This window comes from Macrosteles quadrilineatus, unplaced genomic scaffold (assembly GCF_028750875.1).
Source record: "Macrosteles quadrilineatus isolate MER2022 unplaced genomic scaffold, UCM_ALF_1.0 Scaffold_1__1_contigs__length_201487025, whole genome shotgun sequence".
NCBI lineage: Eukaryota > Metazoa > Arthropoda > Insecta > Hemiptera > Cicadellidae > Macrosteles > Macrosteles quadrilineatus.
The window spans coordinates 115004322-115017987 of record NW_026542594.1 but is presented as its reverse complement, the minus strand read 5'-3'; the positions used below and the strand labels follow the sequence as shown (position 1 = coordinate 115017987).

Here is a 13666-nt window from a genome sequence, read left to right as displayed (position 1 = left end):
AAAAGTAAAAGGGGATTTTGCAAGATTCCCATCACTTTCTCCCCCATATATTGTATTGATTTTGTTTTGTCAACATTTTTGAGTTTTGGGTGTAAATATCTGTTTTAGGTCCCCCTGAATCCAAAACAGTGGTTTTCTAAGTAATGTGTGTGTATCCGTTGTAACAGAGCTACAGACTGCACCTGTTGTCCGATTTTAATGAAATTAAGTATTATACTAATCTACAGTATCTTTAGAGTTTTTTTTCACTTTTAGAAATTTTGACCCATAACATAACAGAAAAATCGAGTTTTCACAAAAACCTACTACTAAAGGGTGGTCCAAAAAAACAGGGACAATTTTAAAATGTTATTACTCTGCTGTTATAAAGGCTGGAGAGTTCATTGATGCGGCAAATGAATGTTTATTTGATGCCATTTAGTGTATAGTTACTATGGATCATCAATGGTTACCGCAACATCGTGCCTTTGTCATAGAGACCTTTTTGAAGAATAATTTGACTTTCATTTCTACTCAACGTCAATTTCGTTTTCACTTCGACTTCAACATTGGCCGTAACGGTGCAACCCCAAACAGAAAAACTATTCAAAGTTGGGTAAGTAATTTCCAGAACACGGCTTCTGCACTCAACGTCAAACCTAGTGGGATACCTTGGACTGTTCGAACGCCGGAAAACATTGAAATGGTTTGCCCGAGTGTTCTGCGTAGAGCGTCCAAAGTCAACAGTTTGCAAAACATTGCATTGAAATTTAAATTTGCATAGGTTTAATTGTGAGTACAAAAGCCAGGTTTATGACATTGTTTACCCATCTTTGAGTAGTTTATTCGGTTTGGGGTTGCACCATTACGGCCAAAGTTGAAGTGAACACAAAATTGACGTTGAGTAGAAATGATAAGACAAATTACTCTTGAAAAAAGTCTTGATGACAAAGGCACGATATTGCGGCAACCACTAATGATCCATAGTAACGATACACCAAATGGCATCAAATAAACATTCATTTGCTACAACAATGAACTATCCAGCTTTATATCAGCTGAGTAATAACATTGTAAAATTGTCCCTGTTTTTTTGGGTCACCCCGTACATTGATTAAATTTAGTAGGTTATGATCTTTTTAATTCCAAACATAATGGTACAAGCCACAATGCTGTAAAAATTAAGGTTCAAAAGTTATTGCAAATATTGTGATTTTACATTGCGGTGACTGGTTATTTGTTGTGTTTCCAGACCAGTTATTTGACAAATGAAACAGTTGACACAAATAATGTTTGTTTTTCGTGGATTGTTTGTTTATTGGGTCTAATGAATGGATTAATTAGCCAATTCAAGTCTGTTAGTCTGGGTTTCAAATACCTCTTGTGGTTTTGAATAGCTATAATTCTAGATTCCACAGTCATTAAAAAAAATCCATCTACGGAAGTGTAATATGAATTAAATTGTCATATTGCTTAAAAGCAATATAAACAAATTTGAAACAAAAATATCTCAAGTTGTTACTTGTGCAATTTGTAGAGTAGTGTCTCAAGCCAACCGATAGAATAATAGAAACCTAAACTATTTTCCCATGTTTGGAGAAGTTCTTGGACGAAAGAGGATGGAAAAAAAGACTAAATATGTCACATTGTCTTATATTTGAAAGAAATTACCATATTTTTTACATGATATATACATAATTTAGTCAGTCTTTGTACAAAGTATTTTAAACACAACTTACTTATAGATTTCAATTTAAACTAAAAGACATTACTTATAAAACAAATTTACATTTTTTATATCAACGATACATTTGTTAGGGAACATGATGCAATGCATCCTCTATTTATCAACCAATTCAAAGGACTATTAAAAGACAAATGGAATGATTTAGAGTAGCAATGAAAAATCATTTAATTTGAAAGGGAAAAATAATCCAAAATCCACCAGAGATGTGTTTATAGAAATGTAAATTAACCGTACCGGTACTGTTATAAATGTACTGAAAACTATTTAGAAAGCTGTTCCTTCAAAATAAAATTTGATGACAAATGCATACACTGATAGGTACTGCACTTATTATACAGTATATTGTTTAATGTTTAAATATATTTTGAATAATACCACAGTAGACTTAAAGTAATATAACAAATAACTGGCCAGCATTACAACGCACACTAACTTGTATTTACAGGGTAGACAATATATTAGCACCAAGTGAAAGGACATTCAACCAACTACTCAAATTAAACATATACGGTTCTTCTTTAATCAAAATATTCATTCTTAATATTCAAAGAATTTGTAAAACCAAGATTTTTGAATTTTATTGTTGTGTCCAATACAGCCACTGCAGTTTGTGTGTTATTAACATTTCAATTAAAGTGTGTCTCATCTTTGTTTATCAATTATTATAACTATTAAATATCTATAGTATAGCCAGGATACAGATTGAAAATCTCACAATTAATAACTAGCTTCATATGGTTAAATTTCCTGTAATTACTAAACCCAGGAAAATACAGATATTTAATTTATTTACACAAATAAATACCCCTTTAGTTTTGTACAACATAATACTCAGGTAGGTTTATTAATGATGTAACAAACAACAAAGTAATTTTCTAATTTTATATACTTTAAACATGATGGCAGTCGTAAAATTATACCCTGAAGTCCCTAAATTAAATCTTAAAGTTATTGAGGTAAAAAAATATACAATAAAGTGTTTAACATCTTTTATAATATGAAAGTAAACCATAAAATGCAACAATTATCATACAATGAGATATGTACTAAACTAATTGTACTCATCGCAGATATGTAAACGTAATACATGTTCCAGAGTCCACGGACAATATGAGAACTGAAGCAGTGGTTGAGAAGTGATCTGAAGACCAACCGTATGTAGACAGTGAATAGTGATAGAGATGCTGGTTAGGTTAGTGCCAGAAATACAACACAGACATATTGTAGGTTTCTGGTTTAGGATCTGCTTACAAGCCATTGCTAGCAAAGGTCTAAATCGCTAATTTCAGCAACTAGTAATCTAAACATAACTATCTTCTTCATATAAAAATGCAAAATACATAAAGATCTACACAAATATATTATGTCCCTTACAAAAATTTAAAAAATATCATACAAATTTTGTGCAAAGAGAAAATGTATTACAAAACTGTTCACATGTTTTCTCTTAAGTATTTTAAGTACAGCAAAATTGATCTAATTTGATCTAACCTATCCAGGTTATTGTCTGATCATTACAATTGGTACCAGGTACTCAGTCAGTTTTGGTTCAAAAAATAGATACAAAAGTTCAGTATAAAATATGTTATGATGCAGATTCATTTTATATGCTTTTCTTCCATACTGGAAAACAAAAATTTGACTCAAATTATATATCATAATAGAAACAAACATTGTTTTCTACTTGGCCTGTTATTGTTATCAACCGACTACTGTATAACCACTGAGGTTAAATGATATAGTTATGTTATTGAACTGTTACCGCTTTCATATTTATACAGGTGAGTTTGTTCTAGTTGAAAACTATGATATAATTAAGCTTTGAAGCTCGATGCAAGAAGATGTTTCATAAAAATATTTTGATATTCCTAAGAGCCAGTAATCAAATCGCCAACATTGAGGTTGATCAGTGCTATCAACTGAGTGCAACCCCACGTGATAAACTTGGGAAGAATTTCAAAATATTGTTTTAGGACAATACTTTACTCATCTTACCAAGCTTGGTTGGCAAATATTAAACAACTGCTGCTAAACCAAATAAATGATCTATTCTAAATAATTAGTTGGCTTTATAAGTTTGTTTCAATTCTTCTTAGCCGGATTTTAAGTTTTAACCATGATGAATGGACTTTATCTTGGTTAATGGCTCTTAAAAATATAATGTATATTGTTGCAGCCATTACTGCAAAATTTACTCCATAAGTCATTCTAATGGAGTTTTTAAATGTAATGTTCAGTTCATATTGATTTATGAAGCAATTTCAGTCATAGCCCATGAAAGTAAGCATCAGCAAGGAAAGACCAAGCATCAAATATAAAGTTGAAAATAGTGGCCATTGTTATCATTATGGATATATAAATTGCTTAACCTGGTATTTGTTTATAGCTTCTCAAGGAATTGTTCAATTCTTAACTGTAATTGTATAATATTTTATGAAAAGAAATTAACGACTATATTAATTAACATATGACTAGTCTCATATTCAGATACGTATAAGCAGAACAAATCTCAGGAGAGGACAAAACTATAATAAATCAATCTTTTCTTACAACAATCTATCTTTGGTAATGTCATATCAAATAAATATTCACGCTAATACTGTATACATTAATAAGGACATATTAGATGGATTCACGTGTGAGTGTCCGAGTCGCCACTGGAGGCCAGAGAAAAGTTAGCAGAGTCCCTGTCTGACCTGTGTTGGACGTTGTGTTTGAGGTTGATTATTTGAGGGAAAGTGTGGTGGCCAGGGTCAGGGGGCGCACAGCCCCTCAGTGTGAGGGGGAAGTGACGTTTGGTGTAGGGGTTGGGGTTGAACAGTCTCACACCGTTGTGATGTGTGGGTATCGTGGTATGCTGGCGAGGGAAGGAGTTGCAACTAGTGCCTGTACCCAGGAGGGGAGGTACTGTGGGGTTAGACACTGGGAGAGGCATGGTAGAACAGTGAGGATACGCAGGGTTGACTACTTGTGTAGGATAGTGGGGGAGTGTGGCGGACTGTTGAGGTCGGTCCGTGAATGACGTCAATCTCATGTTAGTGGCTCTACCGAAGGGTTCCCCTACAGTCGTTACTGTCGCTGGCACTTCTGGCCTGTTCACCTTTCTCCGTATCACCACATCCTCCTCCTCGCTGATCACAGGGGGACTCTTGGTATAAAGCTGCTGAGGTCTGTATGGAGCGTAGATGGGTTCCTGAGGATGGGTCGTCACTCGGTTGTTTTGCACCGGTCCGTTCCTCAATATACCATACGTAGGATCCACACCCTGCTGTGGGTTATGCCTCATGATGCCGTACGTGGGCTCCACAGTTTGTGGACCGTTCCTTATGATTCCGTAGGTTGGGTCCATGTTTTGAGCCTTGTACGAGCTATAGCTCTGGTCAGGCTGAGGAGGCTGCATACCTCTCTGTAGTGACACGCTGCGCCACTGAACCTGAACCTGCAATTCATAAAAATCTTACTCATTTGTCTTTTATTTATTTAATTTATACATAAAAATCAAACAAAATAAACACTAATTAACGAGAAAAGTACTTTATAGTTTAAAATGTAAAAGATTCATTTTTCTATTTAGTAATTTGCTAATTAATTATCTTGAAATGAAGTTAAAGTACTTTGTGTGTCTATACTTTCCCAATAAAAACCTAAATATGTTAAGTCAGAGATACCTCGTACTTAACTAACTAGAATGTGAAATGTAAACAATTCCATTGCGGTCAAGGATGGCCATAGAGCTATTGAGTCACAAAAAAATGAAAAGTGTATAAGTTTACCTAATGCCTTGTATAATAGGAATAATAAAATGAAATATGATCTAGTGACTAATCAGCAACTATTTTGGTTCTTTAATTGTGATGGATTTGGGATGAATGGGGCAGTGTATTATTTAACACTTAGCTGAAGATCAATGTTCTATTCTATATATACCTTGTTTGCAGCATCCATGGCCAGATCATCTACGCTGGTGGACCTCCGCTGTGTGTTGGCTGTGGCTGATTCTCTACTCGAGTTAGAGTGTACTCCACTGGATGTCTCGCTGTGGTCGGGAGGTGATGCTCCAGCCTCTGGTGGTGATGCTCCAGACGCCTCGGTGCTCATGGAGTCTGACCTCGGAGTCAACTCATCTCCCGGCATGCCTGAATCTGTCCTCCGAAGACATCTGGGAGTTGTCTGTCAGGAAGCACATAAGTTATAGGATAAAGCTTTAAACACGACAACAACACCAATAGCGTATCAAAATGGTAGTAGATTGATGTATTTGCAAAAAAAAAAAAAAAAAAAATACTAAGTCTAAAACTTAATCAATTAGAGGTATGTAAACTCCAAGATACCTATCAATATTCTTTTAGCAATGGCTTTTAGCAGTCTGGCTTCAACAATTCCACTTATTCAAGGTTCACTTACATTTCACCGCCCATTCATATGTTGCATGTTGCATTGTTATTCCACAGAACTGAAGATTCAATGGTGACTTACTGATTTAGTTTAGTTATTGTTTAAGTATTAAAGTCAATTCATCAAAACAAAATATGCATTCAGAAGTTGAGAAGAAAGAATTTGAGGACGGCATGATAAATTTTAACTCGATAGAATCTCAAAATACTACTATGATAAAAATATATTTAAAACCAGAATAAATTCCTTTACTAAGTACACCCTACTTGTAGGTCATTTTACACATACTAAACACATGGGTGGCTCACCTGTTGGTTGCTAGACACAGGAGGTGGGGGTGGTGGAGGGGAGGGAGGGGGTAGATCGTGAGGCTCAGGGGTCAGTAGAGGGGATGGGTCCTCGTAGTCCCCTGCGTCAGCTGGTAGAGGCATCAGCAAGTCACAGTTGGTACGAGCGTATGTCACACTTGCTGTACGCACACCTTCCAGCAACTGTACCCAAACCACACCAAGCAGCAGTGTTAGTGTTAGTACTATCACAACATGCTGGGTTACCAAATACAGGGTAGGCCTAATCAAAAACCATGTCCCCTATTCTATTATTAAAAGGGCTCAAATTAATTTCACCATCCTGTGTTTTACCTTTTGTTAGTAAACTATTTAAGTTAGAGCTCATACCTCCCTTTTATACGTACACACATCATACGTTAATATTATTTTACCCTAACTTGCTGTTTTCATAGCAGCTGCAAATGGTTGGCTAAAAGGTTCAAACTATTGTTGTTTGACTAAAAAAATCTATGCGTAAATCAAGCAGAGAATTTAAAATAAAATAAATAAATTATTAAAATATTTCTAACTTTTTACACGAGTCCAACTCATGAAATTATAGTTGACATTTTTATTTGTAAAAGTCAGTTCAAATATTAGCATAAAAAATATTTTAAGTGACATTTCAATTTAGTGTGTAGCCTAATATAAACAGTTATAATTGTTAGGCTTACCCAGAACAAAATACAACACCACAATTAAAGCATGTCAAAACAAAATATTTTGAAGATAATCACCTTGTTATCCTCTGAGGCAGTATCTCCGTCACTCTGTTCTGTGGCTCCAACACTCAGCATCGGAAGTTCTCGTAACCTCGCATAATCTCCGTCATCTTCTGACTCGTGCAGCTTGCTGCTTCTACTTTTTCTGCAATGATGAGAAAATGTTTTAAAACCACAGGAAAAATAATAACTCATCTGTTCTTCGAGCATAATTATATTATTGACGTTTTCTGATATTTTTTGTGAGGGAACTGTCTAAACCCTCTGGTCTTAAATACATTCTAATCGGATGTTTTGTTGGATATAGTGTCATTAGCACTGTAAGCTCTAAGCCCAGGTATAATCTAGAGAATCTTGTAGGTCGTCATGAATGAACCCAGAGTAGGCCTACAGGACGCATTGTTGTCAAATTGATTAGTTTGTCAAATCTAACTTGCGAGCACTAGTGTGGACATGACTTATAGTTCCACTCCTCCCGGTTGGCTGACGGTGGCATGGTAGCTCAGTTGGCTAAGTTGTTGCACTGATAAGTGTAGGTCTGGGTTTTCTACATGCACAAGGTTTAAAAAGCAAACCTTTGCAATCCATAGTAATCTTACTAATTTGTAGCCTAACCAGTGGCAGGGCCCACTTTCAAGCAACGGTGTCCAGCTTAGATGGACGTTTAACAGCATTAATGATTTCTTGAAATAATTAAGGCATGCTTAGCTTAAGATGTTTAATCAAAGTGAAATACAAGTTGAAGAAACATCAAGTTTATTTGTCAAAGTCGAAGAAATTTCAAAATCTTTTATGGATTTTCGCAAATATTTAAATTTTATTTAGTTTAAAAATATATTTTTCTTGTATCTTTGACTTCCCAACTGTCCCAACTCGTGGCAAGGAAATTCCCAACTTTTCTCTTTCCCAGATTTTGCGGGGTGGAGGCTCCTCCCCCCCAAGACGACAACCCTGCTCATGCAATTAAAACTGAAATAATCTGAGAATAACTATCAATTAGATTGTGGCACTAACTTTGAGCTTGGATCGAAGGTGACTTTGTGTTTAGCCCCGTTTGGTTTCTTGAACCACTCCAGTCTCTCGGAGTTGGCAGAATCCGGGGAATGTTTAGGAGTTGTTTGTTTTGGCCTGAGCCAGTAGATCTGCTCCTCATCTCTGTCCATCCAGTCCTTGGCACTGCTACTGGAGGACCCTGTGACAGACAAAGCGTTGATGTGGTACGTCCAGAGAGGTAAAAAAATTTAAATCTTTCAGTTTGGTACAACAAAATTCAATCTTGGGGAACAACTTATGAAACTTATGAAAGCCTGAATCTGTCGATGCTGTTCATCCAGAGATTGGAAGTCTAAATCTGTCAATGTTGTTACCTGACTATTGGAAACTGAAGTAAACATTTAATCTATATTTCAGCTATCACAAATTTTATCGAAAATGGTCATAGCTGTGTGAGTCAATCACAGAATGCGCTAGTGTCTTAAGTTCTATTTTCTACCTTATTTTTTGTTACTGATTAATTTTAAGAGTCATAACATTTGCTATAACTCTCATTAAATCATTACATTAATTTGAATTGGTGAAAAAGTTTGGATATCCGACAGAAATATGTAATTTAGATTTAGATCAGCGCAATCTGTTGGTGGCTTCTATCAGCTAAAACGATTTGGATTTTAACACTGGCGACAGCATTAACATGGGGATAAAATGTCTAGTTGTATCAAAAGTCAATGGTTGTAGGTTCAGAGGTAAGAGTTTTAATTTTTAATATGATGTACAGAGAAACAGTATTAATCTGTCAATTACTTTCAGAGCCACAACATTACACTCATGCGCTGGATTGGAAATTGTATACAAAATTAATTACAGGTAACACACTCTTAAATAAACGGTATCAGTAATCTGACACATACTTTCTCCCAATAGCTTGTCATCAACCCTTATAATGATCAAGCGGTGGGAGTAGGTATGGTATTTTATGGGTGCTGTAATTTTCACAGCAATAATTGTAACTGTACCGTTTTGTTAAGAATTGAAAGGGCTTTAATATACTAAATGTTGATCAAAATATTTCAAGCTTATTTTGCAAAATCCAATTTTACCTTTGTTCTAAGGAATTTTATGGGGAAAGTGCCAATATAAAACAAAATTTCAGAAAAATTAAAAAAATCTTGGGATACTATGAATTAAAAAATGTCCAACACTTGTTATAATATGACAGAATTTATATCGCCTGATTGGACTTTCTTGTTCTGACCTGATGATATGTGCTCAGTTTGCAGATGAAAATTTATTAGTCTCTTGTGAGTATCTGTTTTATAGTTTCTTGGAAACAAACATTTTATAGGTAAAACAAAGCTTTGACCTGGAGTATGTGAAAACCATTTTAAAAATGTCTGCTTAGTGCAGTACATATAAGCATTGACTATATAACACTAGTGTTATATAGTCAATGATATAAGGTATCATTCTATATTCTACAAGGTACACTAACTTGTTGCAACATACAGAGAAACCAGTAAAATACATTAATTGTGATCACAGTGTAATTTTGCTGTTATTACAAAAGTTATTAGTTTGCCACCTGATAAGTGGAATTTTCCTTACCACCTTGACTTCTCGCCTTCTTCTCCATAACACACTTTTGTATGACACCCATGATGGCCTTCTTAGGTGAGTTATCAGAGATGGTGTAAGTGCGGCCATTACCTACAACCAACAAGGGTTGGGCGTAGTCTGTAGATGACAATAAATCCACCTATAAAGTAAAAAACAGAACAAATGTATAGCTTTGTCGTAATACCTTTGAAGCAAAATAAGTAAGAAAGCAATAAACATTTAGTTTCCAAGTATATGGGATAAAGATATCTTTAAAAATCCACTTCTGGTTATTGGCAACTTCTAGTAATTTTAACTCGCGGGCCAGCAAGAATCATATAATACTGATCCTTAATAATACCTGTGGTTTTACCAAATATTATATTATGTAAGTAAATAACATTAAGACTATTTTTGCCTTTCAGCAAGAGTAAATGAACTATACTGGATAATAATGTGCTCGTGCTTACCTCAGTGACAAGCTTGATGGAGCGAGCCGAGCGCACAGAGGCTCTGCCTACAGTCACTCGCAGTTTGAACCTCCAATGTTGCTTGATGGTTAAAACAAGCCAAAGAAGTACCCATAGAAACAGGTGAACCTGAGCACAGAATACAAAATGTTATCACAAACTTATGCTTAGTTTTTTTATTCACATTATATTTTTGTAAACTACAAGTTTTATTCAACATATTTGTATAAAAAAACTAAGTGCAATATTCAAGTACAATTATTGGGAAGGGAATACAAGCAAGATACTGGAAATACTTAATACTTCATAACATTGACAGCGACGCATTTTGTGGACAAGTATTGTGTGAAACACTCTTTTTGTGTGCATATGTTAATCTGAATATGACTGTAGAAAGGAGGGAGTTACCTAACTTTGTAGCTTTGTAGTCAGTAGACTATGACCAGCAATTTATTTATCAGGGACCATTTAAACAAATCTATTCTACTTCAAATGATACTATTTATTTACTATTTTGAAAAATAGCAGAGAGTGAGGACTCAAATAAAAGCTAAACCTAAAACGTAGACAAATTTGAGGACAAGGTTTTTTTTCTAATAAGACTTAAAAGTAAAAACTGACCACAGCTCCAACAACACAGGCCAGTACAGCAGAGCTGAGGCTGCCTCTGTAGACGACAGTAGAGTCATACAGCAGCGGGGCTTGACACACGGCCATGGCTAGCAGTACACACAGCGCAGCGCAGTGAGTGAAGTAACCCCAGCCCTTGCCTGTGTAGCTGTCCATGCTGATGACTCGCCTAGCTCGCTCTCGTGACACAAAGGAGTTGAGCCTGAACAACACCACACTACACGTCAGGTTAGGAAGGAGAACACTTTCCTGGTTTTAGTTCATTGTTTATTTAATATTCTACTTTTAAGATGTTTACCAAATTAATACTTTTGATTGTTTAAAGATCACGAAGACTTCTGTTGTTTTCATTTACATTTAAGGTATGATACTTTAGAGAAGAAACAAAATCATTTAATAAATAATACATATTAATACATTATATAATATTGCCGTATGAAGAAAAAGTTAATTAGATAACATTTTGCCTACTCCACAGCAGAGAAGTAAGGAACAGAGGATACAGTCCACGGTACATTAAGTGGTGTCTAGCACTAATCGCTGGTGCCATAGGCAAAGTTCAACATCACACCCCTCCCCATCATGTACTACAACGCTAACGGTAAAGGTAGAACCTGTGCGTTAGAAATTTCCGCACAATGCTGGCCATTCAGGCTCTTCCTTCCTCGTCAAGTATATTTCCTGCACAATATTACAAGAGCTGGAAATCCACATTAGAATGTTCCTTATGTACCTTACTTCTCTGTGCCTACTCTAGACTGATTGGGCTAACCAAACTATCCAGTCACTGAATTAGCGTAGACCACAAAATACATAATTGCTAAATGAAAATGCAAAGGAAACTTTATGTAATGAATTTTAGAGTCATAGGCATATTGAAATACTTTACAAGGGCTTACGTACTAGAGATTTTAATTAAAGTTTTGGCTTCACTTGAGCATAAGCAAAACATCTAATATGGAGTCTTCTTTCCCTGAACAAAGTATAATAGTGACAAATATAATAGTAGGGCCTAGACAAATTGATTAATGTTGTGAAACAACGTTTAAAATATTCTAAATTAGCTTAGCTATATGTAAAAGAAAATCATGAAATGTTGGCTTCAAATTGAAATCAAACATAAATGAACTAAAACCAAAAAAAGTGTTCTTGTTCTAAATTTAGACACTGTTAGTAAAAGCATAGTTATCAAGAAACAAAGGCCACAAGTCGATAAAGATTATTTGACCACAACCTCAGTTAGTGAAATAGTGAAGTAGCTATTAATAAATGGTTTCCGAAAAGTTGACTTACCGGCTGTAGCCATACAGATATAATACAAGACTAGACTTGATGACTAGGAGAGTGGAAAAGATGAAGAGCGCCAGGGTTACATCTCTATTGAGAAGGAAGTGCTGTGGCATGCTGGGACTGAGACCAACTCTCTGGTGAAGCAAAGGCAGGGCTTCAGATGGACCAACCACATGTACCTGTCACAGAGAACATCAAACATTACTGTTACATCTCTGTTGAGAAGGAAGTGCTGTGGCATGCTGGGACTGAGACCAACTCTCTGGTGAAGCAAAGGCAGGGCTTCAGATGGACCAACCACATGTACCTTTCACAGAGAACATCGAACATTACTGTTACATCTCTGTTGAGAAGGAAGTGCTGTGGCATGCTGGGACTGAGACCAACTCTCTTATGGTGAAGCAAAGGCAGGGCTTCAGATGGACCAACCACATGTACCTGTCACAGAGAACATCAAACATTACTGTTACATCTCTGTTGAGAAGGAACTGCTGTGGCATGCTGGGACTGAGACCAACTCTCTGGTGAAGCAAAGGCAGGGCTTCAGATGGACCAACCACATGTACCTGTCACAGAGAACATCAAACATTACTGTTACATCTCTGTTGAGAAGGAAGTGCTGTGGCATGCTGGGACTGAGACCAACTCTTTGGTGAAGCAAAGGCAGGGCTTCAGATGGACCAACCACATGTACCTGTCACAGAGAACATCAAACATTACTGTTACATCTCTGTTGAGAAGGAAGTGCTGTGGCATGCTGGGACTGAGACCAAAACTCTGGTGAAGCAAAGGCAGGGTTTCAGATGGACCAACCACATGTACCTGTCACAGAGAACATCAAACATTACTGTTACATCTCTGTTGAGAAGGAAGTGCTGTGGCATGCTGGAACTGAGACCAAAACTCTGGTGAAGCAAAGGCAGGGTTTCAGATGGACCAACCACATGTACCTGTCACAGAGAACATCAAACATTACTGTTACATCTCTGTTGAGAAGGAAGTTCTGTGGCATGCTGGGACTGAGACCAACTCTCTGGTGAAGCAAAGGCAGGGCTTCAGATGGACCAACCACATGTACCTGTCACAGAGAACATCAAACATTACTGTTACATCTCTATTGAGAAGGAAGTGCTGTGGCATGCTGGGACTGAGACCAACTCTCTGGTGAAGCAAAGGCAGGGCTTCAGATGGACCAACCACATGTACCTGTCACAGAGAACATCAAACATTACTGTTACATCTTTATTGAGAAGGAAGTGCTGTGGCATGCTGGGACTGAGACCAACTCTCTGGTGAAGCAAAGGCAGGGCTTCAGATGGACCAACCACATGTACCTGTCACAGAGAACATCAAACATTACTGTTACATCTCTGTTGAGAAGGAAGTGCTGTGGCATGCTGGGACTGAGACCAACTCTCTGGTGAAGCAAAGGCAGGGCTTCAGATGGACCAACCACATGTACCTTTCATAGAGAACATCGAACATTACTGTTACATCTCTGTTGAGAAGGAA

General features: G+C 36.5%; 1 protein-coding gene across 1 annotated transcript in view; it reads right to left on the bottom strand.

Moving 5' to 3' along the window:
• Positions 1 to 1635: 1635 nt before the first annotated feature.
• Positions 1636 to 13666, bottom strand: part of LOC128983596 (protein tincar) — an 85562-nt gene continuing 73531 nt past the window's right edge. The window contains exons 8-16 of the mRNA XM_054402944.1: positions 12158 to 12333; positions 10856 to 11066; positions 10235 to 10363; positions 9774 to 9924; positions 8187 to 8364; positions 7188 to 7317; positions 6430 to 6612; positions 5654 to 5896; positions 1636 to 5165 (exon numbers count right to left, since the gene is read on the bottom strand). Coding sequence (XP_054258919.1) covers positions 4359 to 5165; positions 5654 to 5896; positions 6430 to 6612; positions 7188 to 7317; positions 8187 to 8364; positions 9774 to 9924; positions 10235 to 10363; positions 10856 to 11066; positions 12158 to 12333 — 2208 coding nt within the window. The 3' untranslated portion in view covers positions 1636 to 4358. The remainder of the gene's footprint in view (positions 5166 to 5653; positions 5897 to 6429; positions 6613 to 7187; positions 7318 to 8186; positions 8365 to 9773; positions 9925 to 10234; positions 10364 to 10855; positions 11067 to 12157; positions 12334 to 13666) is intronic.